Here is a 22,919-nt window from a genome sequence, read left to right as displayed (position 1 = left end):
GTGAACATGGTCACTGACCCTTTGTGTGGGGTTTATGTGAATAATTCCAAGAATACCAATAGGTTCCTGCCTCAGTAGTGATGCAAATGACTAACCTTTGAAACACCAAAAGCTTTATCACCTCTCTAATTAAGAGATATATGAATAAGCCCTGAAACCCCAAATGGCAGTTGATGCTAGGTCAATTGTTAATTTTAACTCTGAGATTGATAGATTTTTGTTAACCAAAAGTATTAAGGGATATGGAGTTAGGTCATAGATCAGCCATGATCTCACTGAATAGCAGCCAGGCTCGAGGGGCTAAATGGCCTACTCCTGTTCCTATGTTTCTAGGTCCTATAAAATGGACAGCACATTTTGAATATTTATGTACTTGTAAGTTCCCCAGTCACCCAAGAGCTCTATTATGCTGAGTGTCGATGTTTGAAGAAGTGAAGCATCACCTGAGGAGGGTGAGAAGTAGTTGGCCAACACTCATCGTTTTCATCTACTGGACCAGAAATAGAGGCTGGGTCATTCGCATGTTTTTTTATCAAGATTATGTCAAACGAATTTCCTGTCAATCATTTCCCTCTGTAGAGTCAAAGCGGGTGAGGTGGGGCAACCCTGGTGACTTAGTCATAAATGTACAATATTTATTGTGGTACTAGTCCATGCAGATCGGGAAGTCCCATGTTTGATCACTGATATGTACTAAGTAAGTGGATCTCAGATGAGATGGCAGTGGGGCACTACGGGTGACCTTATTTTCCCTGGGCTAGGGAGGAGTTTCACTCATCACTGTCCAGTGGTCTCTTCTACTAAGTGCACGTGTGCAGACATCATGTGAAGACATCTCCCTTTAGGGCGGCATCACAGTCAAGCATTAGGAAAATATCCTGCCAGTACTTACTGTCTTAAGCTCAGACATGAACAAAGGTTATTGACAAAGGTATCAAAGGGCTGCCAATAGCTGTGAAAGGTACTTTAGGGTGTCTTGACAAAAGGAAAGATGACGTTGAGGGGACGGGGGTCAGTCAAAAGGATCTATTCCCAACACTACACCCATTTTGCGCTATAAAGATGTATCTTTCTAATATTACAGGCATCTTTCTGCAGCTTTACAGTGACTTTCTACATCATAGCCATCTTCCACAGCCAGCTTCCTCTACTGAAAATCAACCAGAATATCTATTACCATTTCAAAGTGTCAAACAAATGTAAGACACTGACGTACCACAATGACATACCATAGGAAGGGGAATTCTATTAGCCCGGATTTGCGGTTGTAATGACGGCAAAACTGCTAGTGTTCGCCATCATTACTGTGTAAAACTGACAGCAACTTCTAACGGAATTTGCTATCAGTGATGCCCTGCTCCTCCACAGGGTGCGCTGTTGCAGTCTCCGAGATACAATCAGCAGGGAATCAGTGATTTGACGTGAACCTCAACATTTTACGCACTACTCTCACTGTAAAAACCATAGAAAAAGTTACGCCACATTGAATGAAGTGTAACTGAGTTTATAACAGTGTACTAAGTCATAATTACTGAACAACCTCTCTTGCCCTGAAAAACTCATTTAATAATTCTGGAGTGTCATTCCCTCCATTCCATGATAAAAATTCTATAGATTTTTAAAATAATTTTTAAAAATTACTTTCTTTAAAAGTTTATGATATTATAGTTCTACGTTAATCCCATGTGTATGTCCCTATCTTTACTTCACTCTCTGTAAAATGATTAAAAAGTGAATGATAAATCAGTGCTTTTTACTTCCTGGTTTGCAGTCTGTGAGAATTCTTCAATCTGATTGGCTGCTCAGCCTGCTTGATGACAACACTGTTCCTGGACATCAGCGATCCCCTATAGATAGTGCCAGAATGAAATTGGCAATGCAATAGGAGAAATCAACGCCACAGAGCCTGCTAAATCTTTGTGGGCAGATTTCCGCGAGGTCAGCGGTGAGTGCCGTCCTTTTGGCGCTGACCGCAAAATCCGGGCCTTTATTTGTCAAATAAAAGTTGGAAGGAAAAAAATCGAATTCTAACCAAACAGGGCATGAACAATGAACAATATATGGGGAGCACATTCTCGATTTCGCTAACAAATTAGAGAGAAAGGGAATTCTATATTATGAAGACAGAAAAGTGAGCAATGTGTTAAATACAGAAAATAGCAATTAGAGGAGTGGAGAGCAAAAGATACAGCTTCACTCAAAACTACAATCTTAAAATAGAACAATCAGAGGGCAAACTAAGAATCACAAAATTCTCCGTGGTCTGGTGCACACCTTGAATCAGTGTTTAAGTATCACTGCTGGGGACATGCAGAATTTATACACTGTAGTTACAGAGCAATAACAAATGCAACACAAACGGTTAAGGTGGATTTATTGCAAAGCTCCAACCGAAGGAACAAAATGCTAGCTAGATGCATAAACACATGCACAGCACAAAGACACTAGCAGATTTTCACCGTCAAACTCCCTGACACCGCATCACCGATTTCCCAGTTCCACTGACGTAATTGCTAATGTATTTAAACCACTAAAGCGTTGGTTTAATGACTTGTGAAGGTTGTTGAATAAACATTCAAGCTTAATCCTTTTAGAGATGTCAGACCAAGGCTGCCCCTAAATATTAACATCCCAAAATGGACCATGAAGCAGGTCATATATAGTGTCGAACTCTTAACCATGAAGCGGTTAACATTTCAAATCCCCACTACCTTCTATATGAAATTAACAAATATCATGTGAACATCTGCACTTAGCGAGTCCTGTAATGTAAACGGTCACAAGCTCACTGGACTGATCGACACTGCTAATGGCTGCCAATCTCCACTAATAAAGCTTTACTCTGGTGCACTAACACAGATTAAACAGAACAGCTGTTATAATAGTGTGCTAGATCTGATGTTAAACAGCAATGTGTAAAGCACTAAAGCATATGACCTTTTCGCAGACCACAGTGGTTTCTTTACTTGGGCTAGTCCTTCCTTATCTATGCTTACATGCGCCACTGAGGCTCAGAGCTATGTCTTGAACTTTTCAGTGAAGGGAACTGATAGGCACCAATGAAAGATAAAAGCACATTCAATGGAAACTCTGCGGTTAAAAGTAAATTTCTAGCTTTTCTACCAAATCTTTCAGCACATTTCAACCTACAGGCAACAGCAGGAATCAACAATCTCTTCTTTACACTGGCGACACTCGCGCATCGGTGTCAGAGGTTGTGGCTTCAAGCTCCACTCCAGAGACTTGAGCACGTAATCTAGGCTGGCACTTCAGTGCAGTACTGAGGGAGTGCTGCACTGTCAGAGGTACTGCCTTTCAGATCAAACGTTAAACTGTCTGTCATCTCAGGAGGACATAAAAGATCCCACAGCATTATTCGATGAAAAGCAGTGGATTTCATCCATGTCCTGGCCCTCATCTGGTCAATTTATTTCATTGCTGTTTGTGGGAGCTTGCTGTGCGCAAATTGACTGCCACGTTTTCCTACATTACAATAGTGACTACATTTCAGAAGTACTTCATTGGTGGTAAAGCGCTTTAGGACATCCTGAATTCATGGTAGGTGCTGTATAAATGTAAGTTCTTTCTTTCGTACACTTTCTAATCTATGTTCAGCCACTGAGGACCCAGGAGCAGGGATTAACCCCTTCTCCCCATTCTATCCAGAGTTAGCCAAGAGGCATTCCATCCTCAGATGTTGGGACTACCCCTTCTACCAATGTGTAAAGGGGCTTACAGTATTATCACTGGAAGCTGGGTTAGCAGAAGCTGCCATTTCAGACCATCACCCTTACAGTAAATGGGAGTGAAAAGGTTAACAGGAACCAAGTTGTTATTCTCCAAAAAGAATAGACAGGTAACCAACCACCTTTAAAAAGGGGAAACATCTCCCTTGGCCTTTCAATTTACACTGGGTTTTTTCATTTTGTTCCTCTTAAAATTCATTTTCAACTGTGTTTTTCCCTCTACTTCTCATTTTTTCTATGTTTTTTTTATTGAAAAGTCCCCATACGTCCTCATATACACTGTTCCTTCAAGCACCACAGAGTGAGTAGAGCACACGGTTCTCTATAAAATCTACAAAGAACTGCTCATGTTCAGTGGGTTCCAGTGCAGAAACCATGGTCATGAATCAAAGAGCTGTCTGTATGTCCCCACTGTATCAAAAAGGAAAGATGCAAGTATCCAATCTGTAAGTGGAGAGTGGTTACGAAGTGAACTGGCGAGGGAATATTCTTTTTTTATATAAAGAGTGGAAAGGGGTCTATAGCTGTCACTGCAAATGTTCCTGCTATATACAGAACGGTATCTGCTGCACCCAGAAATCAATCTTCAGACCACGACATTTTGATTTCTGTTCCCTCACACTGAAGTCACAAAAATAGATTGGTGGGAGAATGTTTTGTAAATATTTTGAGCAACTCTTCCTGCAAATTCTGTTGTGCAGTAACGGCTCACTCAGCTAGTTTGTGCCACTGTGAAGAAACCTCAATTCCTCAGTTCAATCGTAACATTTCAAAATTGTACTAACACCCTCATGATCACTGGCCTTGTGTACCCCAGTACACTGTTCTCTATCCCTTTCCTTATCTCTCTCATATCCACTACACTGGTCTAACCTCTATTCCTCCTGTATTGCTCTATGCTGATCTATCCTTCATCCTTCTCGTAACACACTGCACTAGTCTATCCCCTCTCCTTCTCTTAAACCACTACACTGGTCCACCACTCAACACTCTCAAGTGACTCAGTGCATTCTGAAGTGGCCTAGCAAGCCATTCAGTTGCTTCAAACCAGCAATTTAAGAGAGCCCACCACATTCTTAGGACAATAAATGTGGCCATGCCAGGGTTAGGGGGTGCAGGTAGGAGGGTGGTTGTCCCCTCTTGTGCTCGTATTTTCATTTCTCGAGTTATTTCGTTTCACTGGTGCCTGCCACTTTTGTTTGGCTCACGCTTTCTATTGCTTTTTGTCCTGTTTTACTTGCTTGATTTGGACAGTTTTTCTTATCCCCAGCTGGGATTATGGTAGTGGGGTTGATTTTGGTCCCCATTAAACTGTGACTTCCTAATTTAGGGTTGTTTGCTCCGTGGGTGCTGCTTATCTAAGTGTTGTGGGTTGGCATTAGCATTAAGAGTTGGGGTTCGAAGCATATGTTCGATTCTTGAAAGAGGGTAGATCTGGTTTAGGTTAGGATCATAAGGATCATGGCTGAGGGTATTTTAGGGTGAGGGTTTTGGGTTAAATCCGGGTACAAGTCAGGGTCCAGGGTAGTCAGGATTAGGGATGTGGGTAGGGTCTGGGGTAGTAATTTGGATTAGAGTTAGGATTCCAGCACTCCGAGAACTGCTAAAAAATTTAAGTTAATGGGTATAGGAAACAAACAGGAGAGTGGGATTAGCCTAGGTGGCTCATATGAAGAAAAACACTGGCAGACTTGATGGGCCAAATGGCACGTTTCTACGTTATAATGTTCTTAACTCTGTTCCACTACAGTAGTCCATCTCCTATTTTTCTCAATTCTACTATAACTGGTCCATCCCCCATCCCTCAGTACACTTTACCCTCCATCCCTTGAACTATGCTGATATATCATGCGTCCCTCTCATATCATAGAACCCTACAGCACAGAAGGAGGCCATTTGGCCATCATGTCTGTGCCGGCTCTTTGAAGGGCTGTCCAATTAGTCGCACTCCCCTTCTCTTTCCCCATAACTCTGCAAATCATGTTATGGTTACAATTGGTGCCTCTCTGATTGACTCGGTGCATTCTGAAGTGGCCCAGCAAGCCATTCAGTTGCTACAAACCAGCAATTGAAGAATTGCTCACCAAATTCTTAGGACAATAAATGTGATTTTGTTCTTGTTGAAATTAAAACATTTCCAATAAGCAATACACACAATGCTTATGATTTGGAACAAGCACTGCATCAACAACTGCTGTACTACAGCAGCTCCAAATGGAATTGGGTCAGACACAGGAACTGAGAATCAGATAAAGCTTGTAATCCGGACATTACTGCTATTTGGAAGGAAACTGTGGAAGTCAAAAAATACTAGGCAGAGAAAACACTTCCATTTGCACTAATCCACACCTGAAATTCAGAAGCATTTGCCACATTCCTGTTAACTTAATCCCTCGGGGGATGGGCGAGGTAATAGAAAAACAACACATTTCTGAAAAGGTTGTAAAATCTAACGAAGTCCAGGTCAGATTCCTTTTACAGTACATTGTGGATCTCACTAACTGACCCTTGGGATCGTTCAGGGGAAGTGTCCTGGATAAGTTATTAGTGAGCTCAGAGCATTCAGCCACTTGTGGAAAGTGCTGATCAATACAACTATGAAGACAACTTTTAATTGTAGAATATTCTGTTGCTTGTTGTGCTAAGAACATCAATCTGTTATCAAATTAAGCATGGCATGCTGTTAAAGAAAGACATATTGTGCACTCAAGTTTGCTCTCTTAAACCCCACTAGTGTGTTTTTATGCTGTCTGTCTTGGAGCATTATGTGGTATTGGTGGTGTGGGGAATAAACTGCACTTTGGTTTCCTCTTTCTGGGCTGGACTCTAAAATAAAATTATCTGTTCGGATCTCTAAACCATCTTTCTCTCCTTGTCCCCCGCACCCCACGGATCCCTGTCCCCCGCACCCCACGGATCCCTGTCCCCCGCACCCCACGGATCCCTGATCCCCTCACCCCACGGATCCCTGATCCCCTCACCCCACGGATCCCTGATCCCCCGCACCCCACGGATCCCTGATCCCCCGCACCCCACGGATCCCTGATCCCCCGCACCCCACGGATCCCTGATCCCCCGCACCCCACGGATCCCTGATCCCCGCACCCCACAGATCCCTGTTCCCAAACGGACACTTATTCCCCATGACCCACAGATCCGTCATGAACTAATCGAATCACGAATCCCTGTGACTGAGAAAGTTTCTTGCCCAGAGTCCGGTCCCTTGCGACAAACAATCCTTTCAGCTCCAGAGATCCCGAACAAACAGGAAACTTTTCAAATCCTCCAAACAAACTTCCAGCAGCTCTGCCGTGCAATAAGGAGCGAGGGACGGAGCCCCATGTCGGGGAGAGGAGAGGAAGGACGGAGCCTGCCTGCCCACCCAGGGGGAGTTCGCCCTCTCCCTCGCCAGCGGGAAATCCCCTCACCCACAGACCGCAGCCGCACGCCGGCCTCCTGCGATTCCCGTGCCGCCGGGGCCGGGAGACGGCCTGGCCACCACTGGCAGCCCGGGCTAGTTGTGCGGCCTGGCCGGCAGTGTTGCGGCTGCTCGGTGCGGTTGTGGGGCTCGGGTGGACGTCCCTCGCTCACTGCCGGAGTCACTTACCCAGGTCATCCATGTTCGGGATGCGGCACGCTGAGTCCGGGGGGCAGCGAGGTGCGGTCGGCTCCGCTCCGACAAACAGGCAGCTGCCGAGTGAGGCGGCCCGAGTTTCGGGCTCGGGCTCCAGCGGAGGGAGGGGGGGGGGGGGGCTCCTAGCAACGCGCCGGGCACTGAAGGGGGATGCGCGCGCATGGCAGAGACACGCGGGAGCGCGCTCCAACACCTGCCTGGGAAACACAGAAACATAGAAGATAGGAGCAGGAGTAGGCAATTCGGCCCCTCCAGCCTGCTCCGCCATTCAAAGAGATCATGGCTGATCATCCAAATTCAGTACCCTGTCCCTGCCTTCTCCCCATATCCCTTGATCCCTTTAGCTTTAAGAAATATATTCAACTCCTTCTTGAATATATTTAATGAATTGGCCTCTACTGTCTTCTGTGGTAGACAATTCCACAGGTTCACCACTCTCTGGGTGAAGAAATTCCTCCTTATCTCAGTCCTAAATGGCCTACCCCTTATCCTTAGACTGTGACCCCTGGTTCTGGACTCCCCCGCCATCGGGAACAGCCTTCCTGCATCTAGTCTGTCTAGTCCTGTTAGAATTTTATAAGTTTCAATGAGATCCCCTCTCATTCTTCTAAACTCTAGCGAATATAAGCCTAATTGACCTAATCTCTCTTAATACGTCATTCCTGCCATTACAGGTATCAGTCTGGTGAATCTTCACTGCACTCCCTCCATGGCAAGAACATCCTTCCTCAGATAAGGCGCCCAAAACTGCACACAGTACTCAAGGTGTGGTCTCACCAAGGCCCTGTACAACTGCAGCAAGACATCCTTGCTCCTGTACTCGAATCCTCTCGCTATGAAGGCCAGCATACCATTTGCCTTCTTAACCGCCTGCTGCACCTGCATGCTTACCTTCAGCGACTGGTGCACAAGGACACCCAGGTCACGTTGCACTTGCCCTTTTCCCAATCTATTGCCGTTCAGATAATAATCTGCCCTCCTGTTTTTGCCACCAAAGTGGATAACCTCACATTTATCCATATTATTCTGCATCTGCCATGCATCTGCCCAATCGCCCAACCTGTCCAAATCATACTGGAGTTTTGCTGCATCCCCCTCACAGCACACACGCCCACCCAGCTTTGCGTCGTCTGCAAACTTGGAGATATTACATCTAGTTCCCTCGTCTAGATCATTAATGTATATTGTGAATAACTGGGGTCCTAGCACCGATCCCTGCGGTACCCCACTAGTCACTGCCTTCCACTCGGAAAAAGAGCCGTTTATTCCAACTCTTTGCTTCCTGTCTGCCAACCAGTTTTCTATCCAAGTCAGTACCTTACCCCCAATCCCATGTGCTTTAACTTTGCATACTAGTCTCTTATGCGGGACCTTATCGAAAGCCTTCTGAAAGTCCAAATACACCACATTCACTGGTTCTCCCTTATCTATTCTACCAGTTACATCCTCAAAAAATTCCAGTAGCTTAGTCAAGCACGATTTACCTTTTGTAAATCCATGTTGACTTTGTCCGATCCTGTCACTGTTTTCCAAGTGCTCTGCTATTACATCTTTTATAATGGACACTAACATTTTCCCCACTACTGATGTCAGTCTTACCGGTCTATAATTCCCTGTTTTTTCTCTACCACCTTTTTTAAATAGTGGGGTTACATTAGCTACCCTCCAATCCATGGGAACTGTTCCTGAGTCTATAGAATTGTGGAAGATGACCAGCAATGCATCTACTATTTCTAGGGCCACTTCCTTAAGTACCCTAGGATGTAGATTATCAGGCCCTGGGGATTTATCGGCCTTCAATCCCGTCAATTTCCCTAATACCATTTCCCTACAAATACTGATTTCATTCAGTTCTCCTTTCTCATTAGACCCTATGTTCCCCGACATCTCTGGGAGTTTATTTGTGTCCTCCTTTGTGAAGACAGAACCAAAGTATTTATTTAATTGGTCTGCCATGTCTTTGTTCCCCATTATAATTTCCCCTGATTCTGACTGCAAGGGACCTACGCTTGACTTTACCAATCTTTTTCTCTTCACATATCTATAGAAGCTTTTACAGTCAGTTTTTATGCTCCTTGCAAGCTTACTCTCATACTCTATTTTCCCCCTCTTAATTAATCCCTTTGTCCTCCTTTGCTGAATCCTAAACTGCTCCCAATCCTCAGGTTTGCTGCTTTTTCTGGCCAATTTATATGTCCTCTCCTTGGACCTTATGCTATCCCTAATTTCCCTTGTTAGCCAATGTTGAGTCACCTTTTTTGTTTTATTTTTATGCCAAACAGGGATGAACAAATTCTGTAGTTCATCCATGTGATCTTTAAATGTTTACCATTGCCTATTCACCATCAACCCTTTAAGTAACATTCACCAAACCATCCTAGCCAAATCGCGCCTCATACCATCGTAGTTTCCTTTATTTAAATTCAGTACCCAAGTCTCTGAATCAACTACTTCACTCTCCTTCATAATGAAGAATTCTATCATATTATGATCGCTCCTCCCCAAGGGGCCTCGCACAACAAGATTGCTAATTAATCCTTTCTCATTGCATAATACCCAGTCTAACATGGCCTGATCTCTGGTTGGTTCCTTCACATATTGGTCCAGGAAACCATCCCGTATACACTCTCGGAATTTCTCTTCCACAGTATTGTTACTAATTTGGTTAGACCAATCTATATGTAGATTAAAGTCACCCATGATAACTGCTGTGCCCTTATTGCACGCATCTCTAATTTCCCGCTTAATGCCATCCCCAACCTCAGCATTACTGTTTGGGGGTCTGTATACAACTCCCACTAACGTTTTCTGCCCCTTGGTATTTCTCAGCTCTACCCATACAGATTCCACATCATCAGAGCTAATATCCTTCTTTACTATTGTGTTAATCCCCTCTTTAACCAGCAATGCTACCCCACCGCCTTTTCCTTTTTGCCTGTCCTTCCTGAATATTGAATACCCCTGGATGTTGAATTCCCAGCCTTGGCCACCCTGGAGCCATGTCTCCATAATCCCAATTATATCATATCCATTTACATCTATTTGCGCAGCTAATTCATCCACTTTATTACGAATGCTCCTTGCATTAAGACACAAAGCCTTCAAGCTTGTTTTTTTAACACTCTTAGACCTTTTAGAATTATTGTTTACTGCGGCCATGTTTGATTTACACCCTTGATTTCTCTGACTTCCACTTTTGCTCTTCTCCTTCCTGTCTTTTGCTTCTATCCTTGTATCCCTTTCCTCTGTCTCCCTGCACAGGTTCCCAACCCCCTGCCATTTTAGTTTAAACCCGCCCCAACAGCACTAGCAAACACTTCCCCTAGGACATCGATCCCGGTCCTGCCCAGGTGCAAACCGTCCAGTTTGTACTGGTCCCACGTCCCCCAGAACCGGTTCCAATATCCCAGGAATTTGAATCCCTCCCCCTTGCACCATTCCTCTAGCCATGTATTCATCTGAAATATCCTTCTATTTCTACTCTGACTAGCACGTGGCACTGGTAGCAATCCTGAGATTACTACCTTTGAGGCCCTATTTTTTAATTTACCTCCTAACTCCCTATATTCAGCTTTTAGGACCTCATCCCGTTTTTTACCTATATCGTTGGTACCTATATGCACCACGACAACTGGCTGTTCACCCTCCCCCTCCAGAATGCCCTGCAGCCGCTCCGAGACATCCTTGACCCTTGGACCAGGGAGGCGACATACCATCCTGGAGTCTCATTTGCAGTCGCAGAAACACCTATCTATTCCCCTTACAATAGAATCCCCTATCACTATAGCTCTCCCGCTCTTTTTCCTCCCGTCCCGTGCAGCAGAACCACCCATGGTGCCAGGAAGTTGGTTGCTGCTGCCTTCCCCCAATAAGCCATCCTCCCCAACAATATCCAAAGCGGTATATCTGTTTGAGAGGGGGATGGCCACAGGGGACCCCTGCACTACCTGCCTGCGCCTACTACTCTGCCTGATGGTCATCCATTTCCTTCCTGCCTGTGCAGCATTTACCAGTGGGGATTAAACGTGATATCCACGACATCCTCAGCATCGCGAATGCTCCAGTGTGTATCCATTCGCAGCTCCAGTGCCGCAATGCTGTCTGCCAGTAGCTGCAGCTGGATACACTTCCTGCACACATGGTCGTCAGGGACACAGGAAGTGTCCCTGATTTCCCACATAGTGCAGGAGGAGCATGCCATGGGGCTGAGCTGTCCTGCCATGACTTACCCTTTAATTAATTTAAATTAAATCAATACCACCAATTATACTACAATTAAATGATATACTCAAGGGCCCTTGTTTACTACCACTCCCCGCTACACAACAGAGACCTTAGAAACTATAATCACAAAATTAAGACCTTCTAAACTTTATAAACTATGAACCTTAACTGTCAAACTATAGTGTAGTATAAGTACTCACCCAATCAGCTGCTTCCTCCTGCCCGCATCACGTTTTGAATCATGGCGTGGCTCTGGAACGCCGCCGCCAGTCTGCGAGATTGGTAAGCTGAGTCTCCGCTCTAACCGCTAATGGGGGGGATGGGGGGGAAGAATAATGGGGGGGATGGGGGGAAGAATAATGGGGGGATGAATAATGGAGGGGTGGGGGGAAATAATGGGGGGATGAGTGGGATAATGGGGGGGTGGGAGGGGGAATAATGGGCGGTGGGGGGAAATAATGGGGGGATGGGGGGAAATAATGGTGGGGATGGGAGGGAAATACTGGGGGGGTTGGGGGAAATAATTGGGAGGGATGGGGAAATAATGGGGGGATGGGAGGGAAATAATGGGGGGATGGGGAGAATAATGGGGGGATGGGGGAAAGAATAATGGGGGGAGAATAATGAGGGATGGGGAAGAATAATGGTGGGATAGGGGGAAGAATAATTGGAGGATGGGGGACGAATAATGGGGGGATGGGGAGAATAATGGGGTGGGGGAAGAATAATGGGGGATGGGGGACTAATAATGGGGGAAGGGAGGAAGAATACTGGGGGGATGGGGGAAGAATAATGGGGGGATGGGGGGAAGAATAATGGGGGGATGGGGAAGAATAATGGGGAAGAATAATAGGGGGAGAATAATGGGGGAATTGGGGAGAATAATGGGGGGATAATAATGGGGGGATAATAATCGGGGGGATGGGGGAGAATAATGGGGGGATGGGGGAGAATAATGGGGGATGGGGAGAATAATGGGGGATAATAATGGGGGGATGGGGAGAATAATGGGGGATGGGGGAGAATAATGGGGGGAGAATAATGGGGGATGGGGAAGAGTAATGGGGAAGAATAATGGGGGGATGGGGAAGAATAATGGGGGAAGAATAATGGGGGGAAGAATAATGTGGGGAAGAATAATGTGGGGAAGAATAATGTTGGGGAGAATAATGGGGGGATGGGAGAGAATAATGGGGGAAGAATAATGTGGGGAGAAGAATAATGTGGGGGAGAATAATGGGGGATGGGGAGAATAATGGGGGGATGAGGGGGAATAATAATGGGGGGAGAATAATCGGGGGGATGGGGAAAGAATAATGGGGGAAGAATAATGGGGGTGGGGGAAGAATAATGGGGGAAGAATAATGGGGGGATGGGGGAAGAAAAATGGGGGGAAGAATAATGGGGATGGGGAAGAATAATGGGGGAAGAATAATGGGGGATGGGGAAGAATAATGGGGGAAGAATAATGGGGGAAAGAATAATGGGGATGGGGGAAGAATAATGGGGGAAGAATAATGGGGGGGTGGGAGAAAGAATAATGGGGTTTGGAGAGAATAATGGGGAGATGGGGAAGAATAATGGGGTGATGGGGAAAGAATAATGGGGGGATGGGGAGAATAATGGGGGATGGGGAAGAATAATGGGGGTAAGAATAATGGTGGGGTGGGGGAGAATAATGGGGGATGAGGGGGAAGAATAATGGGGGGAGAATAATCAGGGGGATGGGGAGAATAATGGGGGGATGAGGGGGAAGAATAATGGGGGGATGGGGGAAGAATAATGGGGGGTTGAGGGGAAGAATAATGGGGGAAGGGGGAAAGAATAATGGGGAAGAATAATGGGGAATGGGGAAGAATAATGGGTGGAAGAATAATGGGGGATGGGGGAAAGGATAATAGGGAAGAATAATGTGGGGATGGGGAAAGAATAATAGGGAAGAATAATGTGGGGATGGGGGAAGGAATAATGGGGGAAAGGTTTTGGGGGAGAATAATGGGGAATGGGGGAAGAATAATGGGGGATGGGGAAGGAATAATGGGGAGGAAGAATAATGGGGGGCTGGGGAAGGAATAATGGGGGATGGTGAGGAATAATGGGGGATGGTGAGGAATAATGGGGGAAGAATAATGTGGGGATGGGGAAAGGAATAATGGGGGAAAGAATAATGGGGTTTTGGGGGGAGACTAATGGGGGGATGGGGGAAGAATAATGGGGTTTGGGGGAAGGAATAATGGGGGGAAGAAAAATGGGGGCTGGGGGAAGGGATAATGGGCGATAGTGAGAAATAATGGGGGGGAATAATGGGGATGGGGAAAGAATAATGGGGGGATGGGGAAGAATAGTGGGGGAGATGGGGAAGATAAATGGGGTGATGGGGAAGAATGAATGGGGGAAGGAATAATGGGGTAAGGAATAATGGGGGGCTGGGGGAAGAATAATGGGGGATGGGGAAGAATAATGGGGGGATGGGGGAAGAATAATGGGGAGAATAATGGGGGGAAGAATAATGGGGGAATGGGGGAAGGAATAATGGGAGGAGAATAATGGGGGCTGAGGGGAGGAATACTGGGGGGAAATAATGGGATGGGGAAAGAATAATGTGGTTTTGGGGGGAGAATAATGGGGGGATGGGGGTGAATAATGGGGGGATGGGGTTGGAAGAATAATGGGGGGATGGGGAGAATAATGGGGGGAAGAATAATGGGGGACGAATAATGGGGAGATGGGGGAAGGAATAATGGGGGTATGGGGAAAGAATAATGGGGGGTGGGGGAATGAAGGATGGGGGAGAATAATGGGGGGATGGGGGAAGAATAATGGGGGATGGGGAAGAATAATGGGGATGGGGAGGAATGATGGGGGAATAATAATGGGGGGATGGGGAAGAATAATGGAGGAGGGGGAAGAATAATGAGTGAGGGGAAGCATGGGAGCTAGAGAAAGAATGGGAATGAGAGGGGGAAGAATTCGAGGGGGGAAAGAATGGGAGGGGGAAAGAATGGGGGGAAGAATGGGGAAAGAATGGGAGGGGGAGAATGGGAGGGGGAGGGAGGAAGAATAATGGGGTGGGGGAAGAATAATAGGGGATGGGGGAAGAATAATGGGGGATGGGGAAGAATAATGGGGGATGGGGAAAAATAATGGGGGAGGGGGAAGAATGGGAGCTGGAGAAATAATGGGAATGGGAGGGGAGAAAGAATGGGTGATGGGGAAAGAATGGGAGGGGGGAAATGGGAGGAGGAGAGGGAGAGGGGGAAAGAATGGGGGTAAAGAATGGAAGGGGGAAAGAATGGGAGAGGGAGAGTGGGAAAGAATGGGAGGGGGAGAGGGGGGAAGAATGGGAGAGGGGGTAAAGAATGGGGATGGGGAAAGAATGGAGATAAAGAATGGAAGGGGGAAGGAATGGGGGAGAATTGGGGGAGAATGGGGGGAAGAATGGGGGAGAATTGAGAGGGGGAGAGGGGAAAATTGGGAGGGGGAGAATTGGGAGGGGATGGGGAGAATTGCGGGGCGGATAGGGGGAGAATTGAGAGGTGGAGAGGGGAAAGAATGGGATGGGGAGAATTGGGAGGGGTAAAGGGGGAGAATTGGGAGGGAGAGGGGGAGAATTGGGAGGGGGAGAGAGGGAGAATTGGGAGGGAGAGGAGGAGAATTGGGAGGGGGAGAATTGGGAGGGGGAGAGTGGGAGAATTGGGAAGGGGGAGAATTGGGAGGGAGAGGGGGAGAATTGGAGGGGGAAGGGGAGAATTGGGAGGGGTTGGAGGGGGGATAATTGGGAGGGGTGGGGGGGATAATTGGGAGGGGTGGGTGGGGGAGAATTAGGAGGGGAAGAATTGGAAGAGGGGAGGTGGGAGGAGGAGAATTGGGAGAGGGGAGAATTGGGAGGGGGAGAATTGGGAGGGGAGAATTGGGAGTGGGGAGAGGTGGAGAATTGGGTTGGGGGGAGGGAGGGGGAGAATTGTGGGGAGGGGAGAGCGGAATTTGGAGGGGGAGAGGGAGGAATTGGGAGTGGTGAGAGGGGGGAATTGGGAGGGAAGAGGTGGGAATTGGGAGGGGGGAGATGGGAGTAAGGGGGGAAAGGAAGGGGGAATGGGAGAATGGGAAGGAAGGGGAAATGGAAGGGGTGGAATAGGGGGAATGGGAGGGGAGGAATGGGGGAATGGGAGGGGTGGAATAGGGAGAATGGGAGGGGGTGGAATAGGGGGAATGGAGAGGGAGAATTGGCGGGGGAATGGGAAGGGGAGAATAGGGGAATGGGAGGGGGAAAGGGGAATGGGAGGGGGAGAGGGGAGGGGGAAAGGGGGATGGGAGGGGGAGAGGGGAATGGGGTGCAGGGAGGGGATGGGGGAATGGAAAGGGGGATAGGGGAAATGGAGGGGGATAGGGGAGAATAGGGATTAGGGGAATGGGGAGGGGGAATGGAGGGATGGGGTAATAATGGGGGAGGGAAGGTTGAAATGGGGAGAGGCGAATTGGGAAGGTAGAATAGGGAAGGAGGGGAGCAACCAATATTTCTCCTGGATCCATTATTATAGAATGGTACAGCACGGAAGAAGGCCATTTGAAAGATTTATCCAATTAGTCCCACTCCCCCTATTCTTTCCCCATAGCCGAGCAAATGTTTCCTTTTCAAGTATACATCCAATTCTCTTTTCAAGTTAGTCTTGAATTTGCTTCCACCACCCTTTCAGGCAGTGCATTCCAGATCATAACAACTCATGGTGTTAAACATATTCTCCTCATCTCTCCTCTGGTTCTTTTGCCAATTATCTTAAATCTGTGTCCTCTTGTTAACCCTCCAGCCAGTGGAAACAGTTTCTCCTTCTTTACTCTATCACAACACCCTCATGATTTTGAACACCTCCATTAATTCTCCCCTTAACCTTCTGTGCTCTAAATTGGGTGGGAGTATCAGGGGAAATCCAAGATTCTGGCTGTCTCCACTAAGGGCAGTGCCTCACAAACTAACCCTCTATATGTTCTCTTTAAAGTTGAACATCTCAGGACTACTTTTAACATAGAATTAAATTTTTAATAGGGTAATAATAAAGGGAATGGGGAGCAAGGCGATTGAGATTAGACTAAGTTGCTCACGTGGAGAAAAACACTTGATGGGCCGAATGGCTAGTTTCTATGTGGTAGCATTTTATGATTCTTTGATCTGGAACAGGGGAAGAGGGGAATACATTGGTTGCACCTATGCTGGATAGTGGACAGTGATGAGAAGCAGGAACCTGGCTGAGATTTTCCCCTCACTAGCCAAGAGATGCTGCGACAAATTGTAGTTCCCACACCGCTGCATTGGCATTGATAGGGAATCAAATCTTCTGGTTTTCATGATTCAGTTTCACATTGAGCAGTTAATGTACCAGCTAAGCCACCAGGCGAGTGGTATCATGTACTGATAATATGGGACCATTCAGCACTTATACCACAGGATCTTGCATCTAGGGAAGAAAGTACTTGACATGAATCAGTCATTCATGAAAGAAAGACTTATGAAATAATACTGAGCGTCCTACGGGTGGCGCTGTCCAGGGACACTCCCTGGACACGGGCCCAGCTTGCGCAGGACATTCTTAACAGGAACTAGTGAAGGACACAACTAGACCTCCATGTTGTAAAACAGTTGATTAAAGCTTTGTTTAACGCTTAGACCAAGTGCCTAGTAATTTTCTTACGTCCAGGAGCATGCAGCAGAAACCAGTATCACAGGAGCACACGCCTGAGTAGAAAGAGGTGGGGACTCCTAGCATGATACCAGGGGAATGCGCACTGATAATGCTGGAGTGCTCCTCAGACTGGCGCAGGAGGGGACTCTAGCAATGTGCTGATACACGCAACATAGTCAACGGCAGCGAGTGGTATGCTCACTGAGTATCATGTGTACAGGGGAGCTGATTCTCAGCAACACGCAGGTATGCCCAATAATGCCATGCAACTCAAGGTGCAAGATACTATGATAGTGCGCCGCTTCAGTCGATCATCATAACCAGGCTTGCTTTCGAAACCACAAGACCGCAGCAGCTTTTTTTCCCCTTCTATTGGCTTTAGCAGCTACTGTTACTCTCAATTCAGGTCTTCCCATAAACATTTCTGTGATCTCAGTTTTGGGCTTCCGTGTATTTTTTTCTGATTTGGATCTGCTTCCAACATTTTCTGAGCGGATCAGTGTTCAACCATACAACACACATGCCTTGCCCATTGATTTGCCTATATAAGTACTAATATAGCAAAGGTATACAAGGTGGACCACTTTCCATACCTCGGGAGCCTATTGTCAATAAGGGCAGACGTCGACGACGAAGTCCAACACCGCCTTCATTGTGCCAGTGCAGCCTTCGGTCGCCTGAGGAAGAGAGTGTTTGAATACCAGGACCTCAAACCCGGCACTAAGCTCATGGGCCTAGAAATTGGGTTTTGGCTTAGCCAGGGCTTTAGCGCCGGAAATTAGTGCCGGCGCTAAGTCCCCTGCGCGCGCCAAAAATTCAGTAGCGCCGCGCCCAGACGGCTGCCGGCGCTACTGGCGGGCGTGAGCGCCTCCCAATGGGCGCTGAGTGCCGAATTGCGGCGCTAATCCGGCGCTGCGGCACCCGATGCGGTGCGGCAGGCTGGGGAAGTGCAGGCCTCCTCCTTCAGTTAAGGAGGAGCTGCCTGCACCCGCCCGCTGTCCGTTCAATTATTGAAAAAATGAGCCCGGCACCTCGGACAAGTGCCGGGCTTGCAGGCCAGACGCATCTGTTCCGCGGGGGGGGGGGGTGGAGGAGTCCGGGGAGGGAGGTGCGGGCAGGCAGCCGACGGGAAAGCGGCCGGCCGCCGCGCGACCTTAATGCGCCGGCGCTAACTCGGGGAAGACTCGGTTGCCAGAGTCTTAGTTGCGGCTGCCACGGGCGAGGCGGCCGCAACTGAATTTCGGCGCTGGGGCCCGTCGGCATGGCAACCGGGACGCTGCGCACACCGATGACGTCATCGGTGCCGGCGCAGCGCTACCGGTCTACCGCGGCGTAAGGGCCCCAGGCAATTTCGGCGCCGGCGCCAAATGCAGCGCTAGGCCCTCTAGCGCCGCAAAATCGGCGCTAAGGGCACTCAATTTCTAGGCCTTGGTCTACAGAGCAGCAGTGATACCCGCCTTGCTGTATGCCTCAGAGACATGGACCATGTACAGCAGGCACCTCAAAGCACTGGAGAGGTACCACCAATGCTGCCTCCGCAAGAGCCTGCAAATCCATTGGCAGGATAGGCGCACCAACGTCAGTGTTCTTGCTCAGGCCAACAACCCCAGCATCGAAGCTTTGACCACGCTCGATCAGCTCCGATGGACGGGTCACATTGTCCGCATGCCTGATACGAGACTCCCAAAACAAGCGCTCTACTCGGAGCTCCGGCACGGCAAGAGAGCCCCAGGTGGGCAGAGGAAACGCTTCAAGGACACCCTCAAAGCCTCCTTGAAAAAGTGTAACCGACACCTGGGAATCCCTGACCCAAGACCGCACAAAGTGGAGGAGAAGCATCTGGGAAGGCGCCGAACACCTTGGCCTAGAAATTCGGTGGGCTGCGCCACCAGTTAGCGCCTAAAGAGGGCACTCAGTGGCTTTAGCGCCACTGGCCATGCCTCCTGCGATACTTAGCTGGGGCGCTAATGGCGGCGTTAGCCTGTTGCGCTGCGCCGCCACCAATGACGTCATCGGTGTGCGCAGCACCCCGCTACCGCCCCGATCGCGATATTTGGTAGCGCCCGCCTCTGTAGCGCCGTTCGCAAGTCGCGCCCAGTTCACGGGGCCGACCTGTGGCGGGAGTGGCGCAAATTAAGGTGGAGGTGCGGGGCGGCCGTTTTTTTTCGGCGGCCGCCTGCCAGCACCTCCGTCCCCGGCCTCCTGATCTCCCCCCACGGCAGTGCCGGCTGTTTCCCGAGAGCCCGGCACTTCTCTTCGGTGCCGGGCACTTTTGCCGGCACTCGCGATCTCTGATTGCGCTGCTGCAGGCCCCTCCCCCCTTAAGAATGGGAGGCAGGCCTGCAGTACCGCAGCGCGCCGTGCCGCAGCGTGTGGCGCTGCGTCACGTTTCGCTGTGATATTCAGTTTCAACGCCCTAAGAGGGACACGGAGTGCCTCGAGCAGCGCCCCGTGTCCCTCTTGGGACGCACAAGCTGAATTTCCGGCGGTCACAACTGCTCCGATCGCAGCGGTAATCCCGGCGCCCAGGCGAGCTGGGCGTCCCATTTGCGGCTCCACCGAATTTCTCCCCCCTTGAGTCTCTTCGCCGGGAGCAAGTGGAAGCCAAGCGCAGGCAGTGCAAGGAGCGCACGTCAACCCAAGCACCCCACCCACCCGCCCCTTCAACCACCGTCTGCCCCACCTGTGACAGAGACTGTAGGTCCTGCATTGGGCTCGTCAGTCACCTGCGAACTCATTTTTAATGTGGAAACAATTCATCCTCGGTTCCGAGGGACTGCCTAAGAAGAAAAAGAAGATACAAGGCACCATGAGAGAAAGAGATTGAAGAGAAGCTTTGTTTCTAGGCCAAATGGTTGCTGCTATGAGTTTCAAGGTGTTAAAGAAAACTTTGATTTGATTATGCTTTTATTGCCTGATCTGAAAAATGCTGGATAAAAAGGAACTTACATTTATATAGCATCTTTCACTACCTCGGGATTTCCCAAAGTGCTTATCAGCCTATGAAGTACTTTTGAAGTGCAGTCACTGTTGTAATGTAGAGAAACAAGGCAACCAATTTGTACTCAGCAAGGTCCCACAAGTATCAATGAGATAAATGACCAGATAATCTGTTTTAGTGATGTTGGTTGAGGGATAAATGTTGGCCAGGACACCAGGGAGAGCTCCCCAGCTCTTCTTTAACTGTTGCCATGGGGTCTTTTACAACCAACTGAGAGGGCAGAGGGTGTCTTAGTTTAATGTCTGATCCAAAAATTGTCAGTTGTGTCTGGATATCTAAAAAATGTTCTACTAGTCAGTCTACACCTAGGTTTGATAAAGGTCTCATCCTGGGATATTTCAGTTAGGACATCTCAAAGTTAGTTTGACTGTGACTGTAGGATAATTGTTACAGGTCCTTCCTAAGACGGTGCTGTCATGACCCAGTTATGTCATGAACTATCAGTGAAGCTATCTCCCTTGGTGCTTAGCATAGTTGGACATCTTTCACATATATAGCCATATAGTAGAATGGGTGATGCCTACATAAACAATGAAAGCAGCCAATAGCATAATAGTTCATGGCTGTAGAGACATGAACTGCTCCTGGCAAAACAGTGTTAGTGACAGAAGTTATTTCCAGATCACAACAGATCATGATATAGGTCCATCAACAATTGTCTGCTGAGACGAATACACCTGAGGCATTCTCTTCCAGTTAGAGACAGGTAATCATGCACGCCTGTTTGGAGCGTAAATCCTCAGCTTTCTTCCCATGAGCTACTGCCTGTAAATAGAGTAATAATAAAGGGAATGGGAAGCAAGGAGATTGAGATTAGACTAAGTAGTTCACGTGGAGAAAACCACTTGATGGGCTGAATGGCCTGTTTCTATGTGGTAGCATTTTATGATTCTTTGATCTGGAACAGGGGAAGAGGGGAACATGTTGCCCTGCTGCTACCCGAATTATTTGTATAGGAATGTGCGACTGTGAGTAGTTTTGTAATATTTGGATATTATTTAGACCAATATTATGTTGCTGTAAAAATCATTAGCAGTATCTTTAGTCATGAAAATTGTTCAAGCAGTAGATTTGTTGCTAGTGTGGTGCTCAATTATACCACAGGGTGGAATTAATATTTGTGTTTAACACACAAAACAAAAGGCAGACTTGTGCTAAAAATGACGCGAGCATAATTACCTCCCATTTGCAGAGAAAAATATCACATTACCACCAGCAGTGCAACACTACCAAAAGTGAAAATCCATCCAATGATTTTGAATAAGATGAAACTCAGATGAGACAGGATTCTGCTAGTGGAACTAATGACTGCGGTAAACCCATTTTTGTTGATAAATTGAGGTGTGATGTTTTTATTTTCCATGAATTTAGATTAGCTGCTTCTACAAATGTCTGCAGGTAAGCTAATGCTGACTGACTGAGACCCACCTTACCTAATAATTAAGGAATGAGGGAGAGATTAGCCACAAAGATGGGTGCAAATGCTAATTCCCATTTCTGCTGCAGAACAGCCAGCAGATATAGCAACACCACAACAAGCACTGCTTAATCCTTGCATTCTATTCACCACAGAGGGATGAAAGGCCAAATGAACCCTGTCAAGATAAGAACCCGAGACTTCTCCAACTGAGCCACCCAATCTTTCAAAATTGAAGAATGGTTAATTTTTTAAAAATCCAGTGTTAAATGCAAGCAGTGTTTAAATATGGTTGAAGTTGGACACAATGGGCTCGAATTTCATCGGGCTGTTGAGGCGGGATTGGAGGCGTGTGGGGGGTTAAAATTGCAAAAACTGGCAGGCGGGCGGGCCCAACCCCGCCTCCATCCTGCCTCCAAGCAATTTTCATTAAATCGTGTCTACTGGTCCTGTCTCCGTCCCGCCTCCAAGAGGTGGGATAGGCCGTTAAGGCCCTTAACAAGCACTAAATTGCCTCTATAATGCCATTTTGAAAGGCCTTTGTGATTTTAACCCTTTTCCCACGTGAAGCACGCCTGTTCTGAAGCACAACAGTGAAACCTGGCGGTAGCACAATTGGATTGCTGACTATTAGCTGCAGCTCAACCATTAAATAGGAGATTTGATCAGCCATCATTTGCAGGTGGCAGAACTTTGTTGTCTCAGGTCTGGGGGAACTTTTAGAAGGCATAACCACAGCTGTGGAAGTTTGGAGCCTGACACCCATCTCCAGTGTGACCTCCTGGGGAACCCCTCCCGCCACCTTGACTGAGCGCTTCCTCAACTGAGGCATATACCAGAAGCATGGGAACCATTTATTTCCTTCCCTTCTGGACATCAGATGAGGACAAAGACCAGCCGCGGCACCAGCAGAACCATGAACAACAGCAGCACCAACAGCAGCAGCACCAACAGCAGCAGCAACAACAGGAGCGCCAAGCTGCTGCTCACCCACCTGAAGCTGCACAGGCCAGAAGGGGCCAGTGCATGGAAGCCCATCGGCGCAGGAGATACCCCCCAAACAGGGTCTACAGACACAGGGTCAGCTACCTCAACATGTCTGAGCAGTAGTGCCAAAGGCGGCTCCGACTTTCGCGAGAGGTAGTGGGTGACATCTGCGCAATGCTGCAACAAGACCTGGAGCCCAGAGCACCAGGTGGACAACCCTTACCAGTGGCCGTCA

At 47.9% G+C, this 22,919-nt stretch overlaps 1 protein-coding gene across 13 annotated transcripts in view; it reads right to left on the bottom strand.

The window, feature by feature from the left end:
* LOC147104537 (paxillin-like) overlaps window positions 1–7,513 on the bottom strand; it is a 152,439-nt gene extending 144,926 nt beyond the window's left edge. For 3 of the 13 annotated variants that reach the window (XM_085961931.1, XM_085961927.1, XM_085961929.1), the window contains exon 1: window positions 7,354–7,513. Coding sequence is in view for 12 of the 13 variants with exons in the window: in XM_085961927.1 (XP_085818053.1) it covers window positions 7,354–7,366 (13 nt within the window). In the remaining variant the exon portion in view is untranslated. The remainder of the gene's footprint in view (window positions 1–7,353) is intronic. The other 10 variants (XM_085961934.1, XM_085961933.1, XM_085961935.1 and 7 more) reach the window with 6 other exon arrangements.
* Window positions 7,514–22,919: the final 15,406 nt, after the last annotated feature.

Source organism: Somniosus microcephalus, chromosome 19, assembly GCF_052327205.1.
Source record: "Somniosus microcephalus isolate GS21.2 chromosome 19, FLI_Smic_1.0, whole genome shotgun sequence".
Classification (NCBI taxonomy): Eukaryota; Metazoa; Chordata; class Chondrichthyes; order Squaliformes; family Somniosidae; genus Somniosus; species Somniosus microcephalus.
Note: the sequence above shows the minus strand (reverse complement) of the source record. Positions and strands in the feature narration are given on the sequence as shown.